Source organism: Idiotropiscis lumnitzeri, chromosome 1, assembly GCF_059441095.1.
Source record: "Idiotropiscis lumnitzeri isolate Australia: NSW breed Sydney's pygmy pipehorse chromosome 1, RoL_Ilum_1.0, whole genome shotgun sequence".
Taxonomy (NCBI): Eukaryota; Metazoa; Chordata; class Actinopteri; order Syngnathiformes; family Syngnathidae; genus Idiotropiscis; species Idiotropiscis lumnitzeri.
Window position 1 is genome coordinate 17,857,285 of NC_142391.1, and position 19,250 is coordinate 17,876,534.

Below are 19,250 nucleotides of genomic sequence, written 5' to 3' on the forward strand. Positions count from 1 at the left end.
GAATTTTTACCGACATGTTCCACTTACACCTATTCCCCGAGCAAGATTGTATTTCCAAGACAATCTTTGACAAGCTTTTTATGCTCAGTCACGTTTAGATAAGACATGTAAACATTTACAAGGAGAGTGGCGTGCCATTTTATACGACTTAATGTTTTTGCTCATCCTTTCCTGACTTTTGGCCTTTGCTGTGAAGACAAGACTTCATCATTTGGAGCGACAACGGCTACACTATTTCTTTGTGCTATCTGCTATCTATACAAGCCAGAAGCCATGAAGATGAAAAGGGAAATCGGTTTGTTAGGTGGCGTGTCATTTATTTCAGGAACCATGATTGGATCCGGTATATTCATGTCGCCGCAGTTTGTGCTGGCCTACGCAGGAAGTCCTGGAGCAAGTTTGGTGATCTGGGCCCTCTGTGGAGTTGTGTCCATGTTTGCGGCGATGTCCTACACCGAACTTGGAACCATTATTCCTGAGTCTGGGGGCGAATTTATTTACATCCTCCGGATCTATGGGTCATTTCCAGCTTTTTTTGCAGCAATCTCGACCATCGTGGTTGTCAAGCCCTTTGGCGTTGCAGCAGTGGCACTCGGCATTGCAAAGTATGCAACAGCTCCCTTTTACAACGGATGCGATCCACCACAGCTGATGGTGAAGTGTGTTGCGGCTGCGGTCATATTGATTGTTGCCATCGTAAACGTCTTGAACGTGCGCCTTGCTGTCAGAATCCAAGTTGTCTTCCTGGTGGTGAAGGTCATAACATTGACGGTTATTGTAATCGGAGGAATTGTGGCACTCACACAGAACAACCGTGTCATTGTGCTAAACCTGAATGTTAATGATGCATTTAAGGACACTCAGTACTCCTTCAGCACTCTTGGAATGGCTTTTTATCAAGGACTCTGGGCATATTCTGGCTGGTACAATTTAAACTATGTCATTGAGGAACTGAAACAACCCCAGGTAAGACTGTAAAAAAAAAAAAAAAGTAATTTAAAATCAAAATCATTATGAACGAAAGCACTGAACAAATGTCAATGTAGTACTTTGAATTACCACACAAATGTTTTACTGATGTACCGCTAACTGCAGTCTTTTGGGTGATATTTATTTTTTGCAAGTTTTGGTGAAGCACCTTTTCAGTCTTTAGTGGTAGGAGCAGGAGCGCTGCCAGGGATTTTGGGCCTCTTTAAAGGAAATCCTACCGGGAAATCTGGGAGAACATGCAAACTCCACACAGGAAGGCCAAGCTGGAATCAAACTCACACCCTCTGCACTGTGAGGCCATCGTGCTAACCAGTTGGCCACCGTGCAACACCTGACTGAGACCCGATTTCTTGCTTTGTAGGCGTAATTCTTTCCCATTCTTGCTTCATTTTACAACTTCACTTGCTCAACAATCCAGGGTCTTTTACACTTTATAATGCATCGCACATTTTCAACGAGAGACAGGTCTGGACTGCTGGTAGGCCTGTCATGTACTCACACTGTTTTTCTACAAAGTCACACAGCTGTAACATGTCCCGAATGTAGCCTGGTATTCGGTGTGAAATCCCAGCTGGCATTTGGCCACAAAGCAAGACACAGTTCTGACGGTTGGAGTTTGGTGGTGTTTGTATCTTGGCTCACCAAGTTTCAAACACCAAACATCAGAACTGTGAGTCAGATGTGCTCGTCACTTGGCCCGTTGAAATGAATCAGAGGATGTAAAATAAATTCCACTGCTGTTAAGAAAAATATGTATTAGAGCAGGGGTGGGCAAACATTTGGATTGGCATGCCACAATGGGTTCTAAAATTTGACAGAGGGGCCAGACCAGGAGCAGATGAATGGAGTGTTTTGGTAACCTCACCTCATTGTAGAAAAATAAAATACATTTAATTTTAAATGAAAGTGAACAAAAGCATGACAACAATAAAGATAACTTTAAAAAACTACAGTATTTAGAAAATAAAACATTGACAAGGTTTATTCATTTAATTTCTTTCAAGTTCGGCGGGCCAGATTAAAACGTTTAATGGGCTGCATGTGGCCCCCGGGCCGTAGTTTGTCCACGCCTGTATTAGAGTGTGGAATAACGTTGGGATACGTCAAACGATCCACTTTTGCCAGTGTCTCACTGAAACAACACACAGGGAATGACATTTTACATGATTGAAGTCTCACTCCATTCCTTGTGTTCCTTCATCAATTACAGGTAAACCTTCCGAGAGCAGTCGTCATTGCCATCTCGCTGGTGACTGCCTTGTATCTGCTGGTGAACGTCAGCTACCTGACAGTAATGACGCCAAAAGAGCTCATTTCATCCAGTGCAGTGGCCGTCACATGGGGGTGAGTAGCTGCAGCCCCCAACCACAATCTTGTAGCCTCGCCACATCTGGTACCCACACCGGCACCAAAATGTATTTGCGCCCGATTTTACGACGGGTCCACGGGCACCAGTCTACAAAGACAGGGCCGAGAATGTTACAAAGGAGTACACTTAAAGTGTAATATTATTACTCTTTTTTCCAAAATGTTTTTTCATATAACTCTAACTTATAACTTATAGTGGCGGTACAATACAACTTTATTTATATAGCGCATTTCGCAACAGCCGGAGCTCTAACGAGGCACTTTACATATGGTGTCATATAAATTAGCGAGAAATTCGAACACAAATTAAAACACATAAACACATATACAGTAGGTACCAGAAGAACAGCGACAGTCTCAAGTTGAGAGAAAGCTAAAGAATAAAGATGTCTCTTCAAATGAGTTTTAAAAATGGACCGAGGGGGGGGGGGGGGGGGGCTGAAGGCGTACTGCCTGGCAATACAAGCTAGCTGAATTCTGATTGGATAAAAACTCACCTAGAAATATGACACTGGGATATAATATGGCATGAATGTGAAGAATAATTTCACCCGCACGCACACGCACGCACACGCACATGCGCGCGCGCGCGCACACACACGCACGCTAGTGATGGGTAAATGAAGTTTCAAATCAGCTTCGTGAACCAGTTGTAATATTTTTGTACTCCAGTAGATGGCACTCTCTGTTCAATATTGGGCTGAAAGCATACTGACTTGCCATTTTTTAAAACCTTTATTTAAACCAACAGTGCCATCTACAAGACTCAAAAAAATACAACAATTGGTTCATGAAGAAATTTTGATGCTTCATTTTTCCATCACTAACGCACACACGTGTGTGAAATAAACTTTATCATAAATATGAACATGGTTTCTTGATAATGTTAGGCCAGCAGAGAAGGTCCTGAAGGCCTTGACCGTCCACCACTGCTCATTTGTGATTTTACTATTTCACAATAGCTGCTTTAGCACGAGGTGTACATTAAAAACCATTTGGGGGTCCCTTTGTTTTGCCTTGAGAAAGTTATATGGTGTGAAAATGGGGAGGTGTGGAAGGTTTGTAATGAACATGAAACTTTTCTCCTCACAGAAACAAAGTGTTTGGATCCTGGGGATGGATCATGTCATTAGCTGCAGCTCTGTCAACTTTTGGGACACTAAACGGGTCATTCTTCAGCGGAGGCCGCATGAGCTTTGTTGCTGCACGTGAAGGACACATGGTAAGAATCATGCTGGCTTAAAATTGAAGAGATATACCTTCCATTTTTTCCCCACAATTAAAAAAGAGTTCCCAAGTGTCTTAGAATTCTTGCTTCCTCCAATACTAGACCCATTGTCTTTAAATGACTCAGATTTCATTGACAATACCAAAAAATCTTCCTAATATTGGAGTTCAACTCTCACCACTTCCATTGCCCATTTTCTCACCCCTAATCTCCCTCATTATTAAACCACGGCCATCTCAAGACTCACCAAGCAGCCATCCACCAAGTGTTCGGCCCCACCGATCTCACCACTGCGAGGAAATGGACGGGAGAATGCGGAGATGGAACAAACCCGAATCTGAGGCGTGGCGGAGGGGAACGGCTCGAGTCCTCCAGCGACAGTAGTAGGGCTGCTGAAAGAAGTGTTGCAACTGGATGAAGACGTACTTGTGGACCGGTCACGCAGAACCCGTGGACCTTTTTCGTACCCAAAAGGCCTACATTTTTCCAGGGCCAAGTTCCAAAAATCTAACTATTGTGTGACTTTCATGAGCGCTCCGCTGGTCTGACGAGGAGCCTTTCCTGACGACACGCTGAGCTTTGTGACGAGACAGGGGGCTGCCTCTGCTCAAGAGTTTGCGTAATAGCACCATAGGCTCTGATGGATTCGTCTTGATTTTTTTTTTAATTAATGGAAAAAATATTCTTACAAACATTACGAAAGGGTCTTTACATGCCGATTGTGTCTCCTTTGCCAATAATGTTTTTGCTCTGCTGTCGCAGTTGTAATGGAATAACGTCGTGTGGGTTTTTTCTAGCCGGATATTCTGTCCATGGCTCACGTGCACAGACTGACTCCATCTCCAGCACTCATTTTTATCACTTTAGTCTCCTTGGTGGTCCTCATCGCCGGAGACTATCAAAGTATTGTCAACTTCTCCAGGTGAACACAGGCTCACATTTTCCAATGAAACAATCAAATGGTGCCTATTTGTTACCTAAAATCAATCTTTCCTCTCTCTACAAGTTTCCCTGCCTGGTTTTTCTATGCCTTCACATTGTCTGGCCTCCTCTACCTCAAGTTTAAGAAGCCAGAGATCCCAAGGCCATACAGGGTTAGTGCCTTTCTTGTCAGCTGCAATTCTGTGAAAATTCAGTTTTAAGTTTGTTGCTACAACTACTAATGCAAGTGAAAATGACCATGAAAAGCGAACGCTACACGTCAGCAACACCCAGAAGCGTTGCTGGCTTCTCTGGACCTGAGCTCATTTGAGAGGGACTAATGGAAAGTGGAAAAATGTGCTGTGAGCTGATGAGTCCACATTTTCAAATGTTTTGGTGAATCATGGACGTCGTCTCCGCAAGCCATAGAGGAACACGACCATTTGTATCGTTTCCAGCACAAAGTTAAAAAGCGAGCATCTGTGAGCCACATTCTGCATGCGTTGCAACAGTGTCGCTTTGAAAAAGAGTAAGAGCGTTGCCTGCCAGTCTGTTGCCCATTAAGTTGCACTTCAAGCAAGAATGGGAAAGAAATACACGTAAAAACTTCAATAGTGTCCTCAGATGCTGTGTTGTCCACAGGAAAAGTAACCCATCCCAGGTTTTTGGGAACGTGTTGCAGGCACCGAATTCAGAATCAGGGAATATTTGCTAAGAACAACAATAATAATCGTACATTTGTCAGCATTTGTTATCTTAGCTTTGGAGTATATTACAGTGAATGTCGATAGGAAAAAATGTGCAAGTCATTGTATTGAGGTTCTACACAATGTCAAAAGCTCATTAGAATTGGAGTTTGTAAAATAAAACTTTTGTGCAACAACTCGGCATCTGTGCTCTTTCCTCTTTTCCTTCAGGTTCCAATTGTACTGCCCATACTGGTCCTCGTGGCAGCAGCATTCCTGGTGCTGGCCCCCATCATTGACGATCCTCAGATCGAATACCTCTATGTGACTTTGCTTATCGTCAGTGGGGTCATCTTCTATATACCTTTCATTCATTACAAGTTATGCCCGAGCCTCTTAACCAAGATGACCCTATTTCTGCAGCTGTTTTTAGAGGTCGCCCCAGCAGAGAAAGACCTGTGATGTGCGCTGAAGATTTTGACTTCATAGTGGTTAGCCAAAACACCTGACTTTTCGATTTAGGTAGTGCTGCACATGTTGTGGTGTATTCTTATTACTGTGAGCATTGGGCAGCGCTGCTGCAGGGGAGTAGACAAATTGGTTATGAGTCAGAGCTGCATAAAGAGACAAATAAACCTAAGATGCCGGCTCAGTCTCTTATTATACCACACAACACAGGCGAGTTAGTAACTCATGATACCTGCCAGTATAGCACATGGTGTCAGACGTTCGGCTGCGGACACGAGTAAGATGAAATCAAATTAGCTCACGGTTGCAACAGCAAGAACAAGCGGGGATGCTGTCGATGAAACAAACTACATGATGGCCACGAGTATGTCGGAGGATGAAGAGGTTGGCAGGGGGGCACTGGAAGTGGTGAACAAAATCACAATGCTAGGACTTCAGTGGAAGGTGTCCCGAGTGTTCAAAAATGACTGGCGCCAGTGCTTCTACAGAGAACAAGCAACTCCACACAGCAAGGCCGGAGCCGAACCCTGGACCTCTGAACTGTGAGGCGGATGTGCTTACGAGTGGCCCAACGTGCTACCCAACAATATTGCATTCATAAACTAGCCCACAGACTGCATTCTAAAGACTTTTATTCTTTTAAACACATTTACATGGTTATTTTACGTGGCTATTTGAAAAGAACATGATAGTTGACATGGGTCACTTCAAAACATTTTAAGTCACTTTTGTAAAAACATTGTTACCTTTAGTCTTCAATGACAGAAAGTATGTTTATACTTGACTTTACTGGCAGATATTTTTGGACCATGGCACAACAGTGTGGACTCAATACTGTAAAGATGTCGTAACGTGAGATTAAGATAAAAATGGGGAAAAAAAAACAGTTAGGAAAAAAACAACGGTGGCAACAGTGAGGGCTAAAACAAGCTGCTGTTTGTTGTTCCGATGCCGCCGCCCACACGTGGCAGTCAAACGGCGATGTCACTTCAGCTGGACGTACAGCTCCAGCTAATTAATCCTTTGAAAGGAGAGGGCACATTAAACATACAATATTTTCATTTTTATCCACTCAAAATGTTTCTTTTTACTGCACTTGTAACATTTTTTTGCGTGTCAGATTCAACCCTGGCGTGAACAAGATCATAAAGTGTCAAATGTTAAATATTCAATTAGAATACAGCAAAAAAACAATAAAAGGGAGAGAAGTAACTCTAAAAAAGTTTTCTAAAAGGCTTAAATTAGACGTTATAAAGACGCTAAATGTGACATCATCATTCAACCGTATCGTGAAGCAAATGCGCCGCCAATGGCGGTTGTGGCAGGGCCACCATTCATTGAAGCAGCGTCTTCTGACGACACTGGATGAAGTCTGCCTTTTTCTTCCAGGGTTGCTGGTCACGCCGCTCTCACTTTTTCAACACGATGCCTCAAATTCTTGGCAAATTATCAAGTTCCACTTTCCATCGGCCAATGGACACAAGCAAACATTTAACAAATGATTTATAAAGATGTCCCAAGTGGGAGAGGGAATTTGAAAGAACTTGCGCAATTATTTGAAGACTATTTGTGAACTCGCCTGTTTATGGGCCGACATTTAAAGCTAAATGAAGGAGGGAAATCTCTCTCAACCGATTTTTGGATGCTGGGTGATGCCGAGCGGGCGTTTGGATAGGATCGGAATCTCAAGCGCCTCACCTGGACAAAAAAGCTTCAAGGAAAGGAAGCAAAGACCCGTATTTGGCTGACTTCCTCGGCCGCGTCGATAACATCGTCAACGTAGCTAAACCTCGTGGCTTCCCTTAGTCGAGGCATTGTAGTCACACACGAACGCAATGCAGTCACAAAACAACAAGGTGTGAACTCACTCAAAGCGAGCTTGCAGATGTAGGGAGAGGTGCGGTCACAGCGAATGTCATTCCAAAGACCATTGGCATAATGCAACATATGACCGCAGTTTTCGTTTCCGCCTACGTTGTTTGGCTCACCATTATTCCAGAACCTGAAAGAGACAATCTTTCACACAGAGCTGCAGGAAGGCCGAGGAGCTGCTGGCGTTGGCGCACAACGTGAGCGTCAGGAGTAAACACTTGCAGATGACAATTACTTTCAACCTGCCACGGCGCATGTTGAACATCAATGTTACGGCAACATCGATGTTCCGGCAATATCGATGTTCCAGCATTCCTTCCATGCTGACAGTGGCATTTGTGTTGGAAACAAACCCGCAAAAGTGCAACAAATACAAATATGGTTTCCAAACTACGTGTGGTCAGGGTATCGAATGGCGGTTAAATTGGAGCTAGGTTTCCAAAGGAATGTTTTCAACTTTAAACTAAGTTCTTTAAGTAGGGTTTTAAACTAGAGTTAGGCTTTCATATTGGGTTTGAAACAGGGGCTAAGAATTCAAATTAGAGTTTCAAACAGGGGCTGTAGTTCCAAATTTTTAATTAGGGTTTCAAATTAGGACTTTAAACAAAACCAAGGGGTTTAAATTAGTGTTTTGCACCAGTAAGGGTTTCTTCTCTGTCAGGGAATTAATTCTCAGATCGTCCAGATAATTTCTTTCATGATGGGCTTTGTTTCACCAAAATGCAAATCTCTAAAATTGTCAGAGAAACCTAACAAGAGTATCTTTTTCTATTGCGGGAAGGCTAGTAAGTTTCTTCACCTTCCGTTGCCAAAAGAAAAGAACACCTCCATTTCCTCCTCTCGCCGTACCCTGCCCCGGCAAGTTAGTCCCGCTGGCCTTGTGGTCACTTTGCACACTACCGCATCTGCTTCTGTTTCTGTGTTCACGTTTCCTCCACGTGAAGGTGTGACCATACCGCAATCATCATCATCACATCATCATTGCAACTCGTGAGCAGGAGGAACAATGCATGCAAACCTTTTTTCATGTCCTATACACTTGAAATTAGGGTTAAATTAGGGTTCTCACAAACTTCGTTGCGCTTTCTGACACTTACGACAATGAATGATTGTAAGGAGTTCCGTCCGACCACTTCCAGTCCGACGTGCCGTGACGTTGGAGGCCAATCCAAGTCCCATCAAAAGATACTCGTTGTGACCCCAGCCAGGACTGCAAGAAAGGAGGGAGTCTGAGCAAGACCAGTGTGAGCGAGTGCGAGCGAGTGTGACAAGTCACCTGCTCTCCTTTGTCCCAAATGCTCGCCAGGTGGCCTCCCTTGGACACACAATCGTCCTCAGCCTGGCTCCACGTCATTTGGTCTGTTCCAAAGAAGTAACAGTGGCGCTTGTACGACTTCCACCCGGTCGGACAATCAGGCAGGGCTGCAACTAGAACAAGAAGACGAGAGTAACGCCAACATCCATTAAAAGTGACCACTTTTGTTGCAGGAAAAGAAAAAGACGAGTTGCTTGTTGTGTAACAACGTCAGCACTTTCCTGCATTCTTCCTGCAGTGAACAGCTGGCAGCAGTCAAAGGACACGCGTGTCCATCCGGCAATTGCAAACCCGGTGTTCTGCCAAAATGTCCTACCCTACCCGTCCTAGCGGAGGCTGATTTGACAGCCTGATCTGTCAAAATGTCCTACCCATGCGAAACTTCTTACCAGAGGCTAATTTGTAAGCAAAGTCCTACCGTGTGCTTTCAGATTGTTTTGTTTACATGCATATAGGCAAATTTAAAACATATATTTTAGTAAAATACACGTAGACGCAAGCAGGTAGGGCGTCCTGGCAGTTTAATTAATATCTGTATATGCATAGATATGTTTACAAACAACTTTTACGAGTGATATCAAACGGGTGTGGCATACATACTGCGTGAGTAATGAGATCAACAGAAACACACGTCAGTGTATTTTGAGGCAATGAAAATTTCAAATAAGACTCAATGAAAATAAAAACATTAAGTACTCCCCACTTTTAATCGAACAAACGGCAGGTAATACAGAAAGCTCCATACTTCCCACAAAATCACTAACGGCTCTGTGCACATGCCTGCGCATGCGCACTAGGCATTGGTAGGACGTGTCGATGGGTCGGGAGGAATTTCCCAACACCTGGTCGTCAGGGTCCACTGCCCTGACTGTTTTCCTTCCATCCCAGTTTGAAATGACAAGAAGCAAGCTCAGAAGAAGCATGGAACCGATCCTGATCATTTGAATCGAGTGGGTTGCAGCAGAGAGAGATCGAAAACTGTCAGGACAGCGGCCATTGCGGACCGGAGTAAAGCTTCAATTACTTACACATCAAAGAGGGATGGGTGCTGTGTTCACGCAATAGGCCCTATAGTGTGCCTTATAGTATTGGGCATTGCTCCGACATATCATCATCATTATAATTTATGGAACTATTTCAAGCGTTGCTGGCATACGGGTGGGCTTGTGTGGTCGTGACAGCGATTTAAGTGGCGGAGAAGCACAATACCCCCACCCCAACTTCCACAATTCCCATTAGAAACTGCACAAGACTGGCGGCCTTCTGGCATAAAAATAAACTACTTTGTTTCTTCCACTGGTGGAAACGGGCAACTGAACATAGAAATGTGTTTGTGGTCCTTTAGTAATAGCTGTCACCGGTGAATTTAAAATCATTTATTAATCGTTTATTATTTCAATTACATAGTTTACGCAGTATGAGTATGACATCAAAAGATGCTTAAAAACACAAATAAATGAACCTCCCTTTTCCAAAAACAAATCTCGACATTCTATTTCAACACCCTGAAGACAATTCAACTGCACATGACTTTTGAATTAAAGGTGAACCGGAAAAAACTTCCATCCGAACTGAAAAAAAGACATTTGCTCACCTGCGCAGGTCCAACACAGTCCAGTGATGATGATGATCACCCTCGCGGCGAATGACGACCCCATGTTGCTCGTTCCGCCAGAAAGAAGAAAGCAGACGATGACTGAGGATGATGATGTTGCGTCTTGGTCGGCGGTCGTACAACAAGTGCCTGCCTGAAGTTGAAACTGCACCTCCAGCTTGTGCCGCCCAGGCCAGCTCCTCCAGTCCCAAGAAATCACGCCCCCCACCACACACGCAAGATCAAGGAAGAATGCAAAGAGTTGATGCTCTGTCCTTCGCTTGCTTCGTGACGTTATTTCAAAGCTCAATGTTTGCATTTATTAACATTGTTTGACTTTGAAATGTCCTAATGTGACGTCTATGTTTACTCCCGCTATATTCCGCTCAGTTTGAACGACAAAGGTTGAATGTATTATAAATAAGATAAATATTCAATGACAAGCATCTGCCTATTCCATGGCACAAGTGGTGCACCCACTTTCGCTATAAGTCACACGATAAATCCATTTCCTGGGCTGCTTGATCATTCGAGACCCACTCAGCCATGTACATGTGTTTTGCAGCAGTGCCTAACTTATTTTTTTTATAATTCCGCATGCATCACTGACACTGGATGAAATAGATGAGTGCGCAGTCTGTTGCTAACAACGTTTAATTCGGTTAACTAACATGCTATTGCATAGTAGTAATGTTCATTTTCATTATTGTTATTGTTGTCGTTTAGAGAACCGTTTGGGTACTTTTCTGCTTGTGGCAGAAAGTGCATCAGTGAGTGGAGAAACGGGAGCACCCTCACGTTTGCAATTCCAGCCCCAAGAATGACACGCAAATTCAAAGTGTTCCTTATGTGGTGATTTTTTTTCCCATTTCTTTCTCTTTGATGCAAATACATAAAAGCCATAAAAAGTAAAAAAAAACTTGCCAATACTGTACAAGAGTTACACACCAACTCAAAGGCTGTAAATGAATAGCCATTTTATTAAATAATTGTAATGCACCAAAATGACACAATGAAAAAGCAGAACATCTCATTGTGCAAATATTACTTGAAAATAAAGTATTGTTCCACACAAAAAAGGGAAGAACAGGGATAGGATAGATGGAAACAATGGATAATAAAAAAAAAACTATACGCCGCAGTTCAAATGCTGGGTTTTTGTGAAATAATAAAAAATAATCAAGACAAGTCATTTCAGAAGACATTTACACCATTCATTTGTTCTATAACCTGTGAAACCCAATTGAAAACCAAAGACATGAAATCTTTCATGCAAGGAAGTAAAACGAACTAACTAGGCTAATATAGTTGCACAAGTGTGCACACCTTAAAACGGAGGATGTGGCTTGGCAGCGTTCAGACTTTGCCAATCACATTAAAATTTATGTTAAATAGGACTCAGTACACACTTGTCACCATTTGGCAGAGATGGGAACTTTTGATCCTATTTATGCCGGTCCGTCCTCCATCCGCCACCTGGGCACAATCCCATCCTTTGTCATAAAAAAAAATGTTGCTTTTCCTCTGTCGACAACTGGACGCACGTCGTAGTCGTGGTCAGTAAGGACATCGTCTTGTTCAGGTGTGTTTGCACTGCTCTCTTCATCCAGAGGTCTTGGTTTTTTGTCCCAAACACTTGATCTTGAAGGGGGTGGGTTCACTCAATTTTTTCACTCAAATTAAACAACACAAAACACCTCTCTTTAAAAAAAAACATACCGTCGCTGATGTTGGCTCCCGCATGTCCTTTAAAAGTGCCGGCAACACACCCAGGTTTTGCATGTTACGACAACCTTGTAGTTAAAAATCCCCCAAAAACTAACTGCACTATTGAATTTAGCTGAAACCTGACAAAGGCATAAGAGCTCGTCGTTCGCTGGTACTTGAATTTAGTACCGTAATTAACTGAGCTGGTATCATTCGTACAACTCTCAACCTATGGCACAAGAGTGATCCAGAAATAGTCGGGCTACGATTGTTTTATGGCTGGGAGTCCCCCCTCTTCTGCGGCGTATTCCCCATTTTCACTTGGAAACATCACTCCATGTTGGGAAAAGCCTACGTACAGTTGTCAGGATTTTCTGATTTTAGGATTTTGCTGCCAAAAGACTAACGGGAGGCGAACCAAAGCTGCAGCGACAGACCACAAGTACTGCTTTCTTTCGTTGGGCCGTGGCACAGATTGTTAAACACCGGGTAAAACGTTGTCAGAATAATTTTGTTCATATTGGGCAAACATTACATAAGTATATACAGTATATAAAGAAGTTATTTCAGGAGACAAATTGCTCCATCTTGTGATCGGATCAGTAATCGTTTTATTTAAATTCGCAAATTGGTGTTTGTCCCCCAAAATCCGCATGGTGTAATCTAAAATACAGCATTTTCAAGCGACAGCCAGAATCTGTCCACTGAACAATGCCGCAGCATTATCACATCCCAGACACTTGACTGGGAAGGGTTTTAAATTGTGAGGGGAAAAAGTGCCCATCTCCTTTAACTTTTAAGTTTTTTTTTTTTTTTTACATTTTTTAACCTGACAAATTATTGAAGAACATTTGCTATTCTTCCCCCCCAAAAAACCCTTAATCAGTATCTGAAATGGCCAACAGAGGAGAAAACAAATTACAATTTGAAAATTGTACAAATCAAATTCCAGTGACGTGATCCTGTATAAAATGTAAATAAATCAGAATACAATGATTTGCAAGTCCTTTTCAACCTTTAATAAATTAACTACACTACAAAGACATTATATTTATTGTTCAAACTGATGGACACTGTTGCAAAGACTCGTTTCAAATGTTATGCCTGCAATTGTCACTTTCCCAAAAATCTGGGACAGGAGCACATTTACCAATGTGTTAAATCACCTTTCCTTTTAACAAACCTAAAGCAAGTTAGGACATTCTTCGCTGAAGCTTTGTATGTGGATTCCCCCGGCCCCAATTTTTCCTTGATGTAGCCTACAACTTAAGTTGCCTACCAGTCCAAGGTCTCCGTTGTCCTATTTTGCATTTCATAATCATAATCCAATTAACCTGGAGACCTGTGGCATGTTCTTAATAGGATTTTTTTTTACTTCCCAGTTTTTTGTTGCCTTAGACCAATTTATTTTTTGGGAATTAGCATTAATCAGTTGAAAAGTAAATAGTGTATTGAATTGAATAAAGATTCAAAAGGATTTGCAAATCTTTGTATTCTGTTTTTATTTACATTTTACACAACATCCCAATTTCAGAGGAATTGGGACAGTAACCTTTTTGCTTGGGGTTTACTTCTCTGTGCCATTTGAAGACTTATGATGGTTATCAGATGTTTCATCATTTCTCTGATCACCTGTTCTTGTCCCGCTTCCCAGTGACACCTGATGGTACAGAATGTGAAGCCGCTTTGCATTCACATCTGCATCATCTGCCCCTTCACAGCAGCGAATCCAGGGTTGAGGAACGCTCTCAATGCCATAGTGAGCTCCAGCGATGGCCCCAGCCATGCAGGCTATGGTGTCCGTGTCGCCTCCCAGTGCCAAACTGTAGGCTAATGTCCGCTCCAGGCCACCGTAGTTCTCGGGAAGGTATTCCCTTGGTTCCAGGCAATGGAGAACACAGAAGATGGCAGTTGGTACTGATTGGAGTGCTGCAATGCCATTCCCTGAAAAAAGGGTGAATGGCTCACATGAATGGGCAGAATAGAAAAAAGTTCTGGAACCCTTACTTTTCAGACTGACATCCAAATATTATTAATATTTATATTTGTGCAAAAATAACTGGGCTAATTTGCGGTTTACGTTTGACATTCCACAGCTGCCAGGTGTCTGCCCTGTTTGTCCGTGGCTGCCATCCACACCTGGTCACTAAATTTTTCAAGCTGCCCGCACCCTTTAGCCTCGTACTGGTCTCCATTTCTCTTTCCTAGCCTTCTTCCTATAAACCTTCTTTATGGATCACTTTTGCTGTTTCTCTGTCACCCTCTGCCTCTTAAATTGCTCCCCCAGCTACCAGGGTTGTTGAGGTGGGGGATGGTTGGTTGGTTGGAGGATGCAGGGCCATGACTCGGAGACAGGGACGGAAGTTTGTTTTTAGACTTGGCCAAATGTGGGCTGAAGATTAGAAGCCGCATTTTAAGGAGGGGGGGTGTCATGTCCCGCTCGCCTGTCCTGCTGGGGCAGCTCCTCAGGCAGGAAAGGGAGGAGCCTCTTGATTGGAGCCACCAGGTTCATCTGCTCTGCAATAATCATCTCGCTCTCTGACCTCAAGCAAGTTTCTGGCTTTGTTTGGTTCCTTTGTATTGTTTAAAGTTAATTATGTATTAACTAAATCATAAAAGTGGCATTTGTTGTAATCTGAGTCCCCTCAATTTTGCCACGGGTTTTGAGCCAGCATATCAGAGTATGGATGGATTTGAATAAAAGTTTTCTCAGATATTCCAAAAGTAGATTTTAAAAGATGACTACTGACCCAGCTCAGAGATGACCTCCTCTATGGTGACCTTGCTCGTGTCCATCAAATCTCTGACTCGATGAAGGCGGTTACAGAATGGCTTCTCTGCTTCCTTTAGACTGTGCCAACACACCAAGGGACAACAATTACTTCCAATGGCAACCACTAATATCGCCATAGTTGTTTATTTGTCCTGAAGCATGTAGTCACTTGCATTCTGGCATCATTCCGTGAGACTTCGTCACCCTCAACTTCCTCCATTTCTGCGATGAGTGTGTTGATGAACGTCTGAGGCAGGTCCAATGCACCCTGCAGTGCAAGGTGGACTGCTAATGCTTGTAACACTGCCCCATTGTAGCCAAGGGAGCAAGAGTGAGTCAGCATTGCACCCAGACGAGCAAACTAGCAACACAAGAGAGAGAAACTCCACAATGAGAAATAAAATGTCATTAAAAATGGAATATATGGAAATTTGACTTTTTAAGTGTAGGTATACAAATAGTTTGGTCTCGAGTGCATGCCCACCCAAGTGCGAAATTAAACAACCAATTAAATATTGTTTTCTGCTTATTCGTGTGAATGTCTGTGAGCAGGCTACAGGAGTTTAAATGCCAACCTTTTTTTTTTTACCTACTAGGTTTTTCTTTTTCTTTAACACGTCAAAAAATATGCGTTAAACAGAATATAAAGGAGATGTTTGATTAAAGATTTTGCCAGTGGTCACTTGTCATGTTTAATTGAGGGGAATATTCTTTGGCCAAATTCAGTTAAAACTCATTTTGCAATCAAACATTGGGGGGTAGAGCTGCACTACATTTGAATATTGTTGTTGGGACCTCAAGATTTGCCTTTTCTACTTGTTTGGCGCATTAACAAATCATTAATGGCATTGTGAAATGTCTCTGTAGGATTGTATATTTGAAAAGTTTAATGAAGATATTTGAAATATATAATCAAGCATGCTCATGCTCTTTATTCGTTTTTGGCAGGAACAAAACCATATGTGAGGTGATAAAAATCAATTACCCTATTTTCTCAGCACCCCCACCGCATATACGTGAAGCCCCCTCAAAGCACCAGGAGCAAATAAATCCCAGAGCTGTGCCTGCATTGGAGGTGCAATCTATCTTTCTAGCTGCAAAAGGGGTGGAGCAAGGCAAGACTAAATAATATAGTACATCTGAGTGCAACATTATACTACAAAGTTTCAAGACTCCGGGATTTAACTGCAAGAAATTGCTCCCGAAAATTAGAAAAGTTAGAAAGGATTATCAAAACTGCTCCTCAAACCTTGAAGTGGGGATAATTTACGTTGTTTCATAACGCAAGTGTGGCAGGCTTGGCCTGAGTTGTGCAACGCGGAGCAGAGTGACAGACAGGTTCCGAGAAAATCTGCGCTTGACTGACGGCAACCGCTACAACATGCGGGGGCAACTACTTTTGTCACCACCCATCCAGAGTTTATCATCCATTTTGCAGATTATTCATTTACATTCAGATCTGGTGTTAGCATCTGTATTTATCCTAAAGTAGCTCCACACGGCACATGCCCACAAGCAATAGGTAAGGCTGGTAAGGTAGTATCAGTGTCTGAGCATTTTTATAAATAAGAGGCGTGGGGCAACAGCTTCGTCACCCATACCAATATTGGTATCGGTATTTGTGCATCACTTTTCTTTTGAATAAGACATATACAGTGTAGTCTATGAACTGCCTCCATGTGATATATAATTGTATTTAATTTTCTTTACAGGCACTTGCTTTTTTCCTCCTCCACTCTGCTACCGCGAGCACAAGCAGCGACAGTCCTATATGCTCAGGCTCTACCCCTGGTCGTCTTGGTAATGAAAGCTGGACTAGCAATTAGTACCACAGTATTGAATAGCACGACAGTACACACCCTCACTCACTTGCTTGCTCAAAATCTGACTAATTTCAGCGAGACCAGAAATAGGCTGTGTACATTGAACATAATACTTGGTCCTTGGGGTATTTTGATCAAACTATATTCAACACATACGATTAAGACAAAAAAGTAACCTATGTCTCCTTTATGTCCCAATAGCTTAATTAAAAAAAAAAAAAGAGACATTCTCTTTGCAAACCTTCTTAACATCAGCTAGATCAGGAAAGGCCAGCGCAAAGGGTGCCGCCCTCATGGCACCACCATTCCCAAAAGAGCCGCGACCGTTAAACTGATCCCTGGCTGGTTGGTACACGTCAGTGAGGTGAGGAGATGCCAGCTTCTTTAACACCTGAATCACTCCAGAACCATAACCTCGACCCGGGGATATGCTGTACTCTTTTGCAAACCTGGAAAAGAGGGACATTTATGTAGGGATTAAATCATTGCCTGTGGTTTGCTTCACATATTTGGTGGGGGTGGAGTGACAAACACATACAATATGTGGTCTTTTTGTCTACCTGCGAGCCATGTCATGCTCATCAAATCCAGCCCGGGTGAGCAGGGATTGGATCACACAACGTGCCATAGCGGTGTCATCACTGTATTCAAGGATACCTGTAAGACACGTGCACATATAGAATTGCATGTGTTATGTATACACCATGAGCATGAAGTGGATAGAGAGAAAATGTGTAACACGTAAAACTGTAAATAAAGTGGGTTTTTTTCCCCTGCAGTATCATATTCAGAGCTCTGTGTGTCCATGCTTGACAAGAATGTCCCACTTCCACATAATTTTTTAAGTTCCCGTGCATAACATTACCATATAATATTATGATTTTCTTTATTATAGTTAGTTTTTATTTGGTTTTGACTTGTTCTTTTTAATTAAGTTAGTTTGGTTTTTAGTACGGCTGGGTATTAAATCACATTTCCAAAAACTGGATTCGATTTCACTTTGAGTCATTAAAGGGAACGATTACAAACTCTCCATTGGAAATCATTGTACTTTCATTGCTCGGAACGTGCAAAAACAGTGATCAATTAGCACTAGAATTCCAAACTAAACGACTCGTCGACTACCTAAATTGTCTACAATTTGGATCGTCTGCGTCTTCGTGATTAGTCGAATTATCTTGGCAGCTGTATGTTACGACTACCGGTTAAATATTTGTCGGTGTCTTGGACCAGGGAGACGTCACACTACAAGTTTGTTACCGATCAAACCCCGTCCAATAGTCGCATGCTTGCATCAAGATTCAGTCCACTGGCAAAGGTCTGCCGGGGAGAAGGGACAACTAGCTGTCAATGTCTTGTTGAATGGGACTTTGTTTCCTGCTAGGGCTATGCATTTGGTATACAGTGGAACCTGGGTTCTCGACCACAATCCGTTCCAGAACCCTGTTCGAAAAGCGAATTGTTCGAACACCGAAACCATTCCTTTGCTGCTTGCACTGACTTTCTTTGGAGGCATGATTAGGGGCGAAAACACTTCGTACACCTATATAAAACGCGAGAGCAAAACGCAGTACGTCGCACGCAAAAACAGTAGGTCACGAAGAGAGCAAGAGAGCGATCTACACCCGTACGCCGCTCAGCATCCCACCTCACGCGTCATACCGGCGTTCGAACTCCGAGGTTTGTTCGAACTGCGAAGCAAGAATTTCTCTATTTTTTTGTTCGAACTCCGATTTGTTCGACCTCAGAGTCGTTCGAGAACCGAGGTTCCACTGTATACTAATGTCTGATAACGTGTTGAGTTGTGAATGTTGCCTTTAATGCATGCATGCACGCGTTGAACTCATCAGTATTATTACCTTTCATTGGATGCAAGTAGCATGAGTAGATTTACATAATGTTGTGGCCCTCACCATTTCCTTTCGTCTCGTCTTCCAAACTGTTCATGTGCTGTAGCACGTTCTCTATGGGAACCTCTTCAACTCCCTCGAACTCTCCCCCGACACAATCGCCCAGCACAGCCGCTACCAAAGCTCCCCGAAACCGCGACAGAGACGTCGGCCCCGCCGCTGCCACCGCTGCCCTCGCCATTCATCCGTCGGTCACCAAACGTGTCCGTGTAAACGAAAGCGGAAAAATAACCACAACGAGTCGTCGACGAGGATAAACAAGTGACAATTGTTTTATATATATATCTATCTTATCTATCTACATGTATATAAACGACAACAACCATCAGTTGTCGTGTCTATTACTTCCGGGTAATGGCGTGACGTCATTTACAGACGGAAACCCAAAGCAGACACACGCAAGACAATCCAGTAACAGTATACTAAAATATATGCCACATAATAGCAATGTGATTGTAACACACAAATAAATGACCAGCAATTTTTGGGGACATGTGATTACTTTCACGACCAAGGCATGTTATTTTGTCTTTTAAAATGCAAAGGCAAAGACGTAGTTTATGCAGTTTCTGCAGCTCTTTAAGGCTATTAGTGC

At 42.8% G+C, this 19,250-nt stretch overlaps 3 protein-coding genes across 4 annotated transcripts; 1 reads left to right on the plus strand and 2 right to left on the minus strand.

Annotated features, from left to right (window-relative positions):
- The first annotated feature begins 267 nt into the window (after positions 1-267).
- Positions 268-5,655, plus strand: LOC148343468 (b(0,+)-type amino acid transporter 1-like). The gene is made up of 6 exons (XM_088296690.1): positions 268-966; positions 2,201-2,334; positions 3,451-3,580; positions 4,384-4,508; positions 4,593-4,680; positions 5,425-5,655. The coding sequence occupies exons 1-6, from the start codon at positions 274-276 to the stop codon at positions 5,653-5,655; spliced, it is 1,401 nt and encodes a 466-aa protein (XP_088152816.1). The 5' UTR covers positions 268-273.
- A 668-nt stretch (positions 5,656-6,323) lies between these two features.
- Positions 6,324-10,557, minus strand: LOC148343469 (C-type lectin domain family 4 member K-like). Of its 2 annotated transcripts, none has more exons than XM_088306664.1 (5): positions 10,443-10,557; positions 8,810-8,961; positions 8,631-8,743; positions 7,530-7,663; positions 6,324-6,682 (listed from the first exon to the last, which is right to left on the minus strand). In XM_088306664.1, exons 1-5 carry the CDS (start codon positions 10,504-10,506, stop codon positions 6,651-6,653), a joined length of 495 nt encoding a protein of 164 aa, XP_088162790.1. In that variant the 5' UTR covers positions 10,507-10,557; the 3' UTR covers positions 6,324-6,650. The 2 variants fall into 2 exon arrangements, with proteins under 2 accessions (XP_088162790.1, XP_088162783.1); XM_088306657.1 differs by lacking the exon at positions 10,443-10,557 and adding an exon at positions 9,552-9,650.
- An 845-nt stretch (positions 10,558-11,402) lies between these two features.
- adprs (ADP-ribosylserine hydrolase) lies at positions 11,403-19,039 on the minus strand. Its single transcript, XM_088296815.1, has 6 exons — positions 18,659-19,039; positions 17,306-17,402; positions 16,987-17,194; positions 15,096-15,283; positions 14,900-15,000; positions 11,403-14,093 (listed from the first exon to the last, which is right to left on the minus strand). The coding sequence occupies exons 1-6, from the start codon at positions 18,834-18,836 to the stop codon at positions 13,717-13,719; spliced, it is 1,149 nt and encodes a 382-aa protein (XP_088152941.1). The 5' UTR covers positions 18,837-19,039; the 3' UTR covers positions 11,403-13,716.
- Positions 19,040-19,250: the final 211 nt, after the last annotated feature.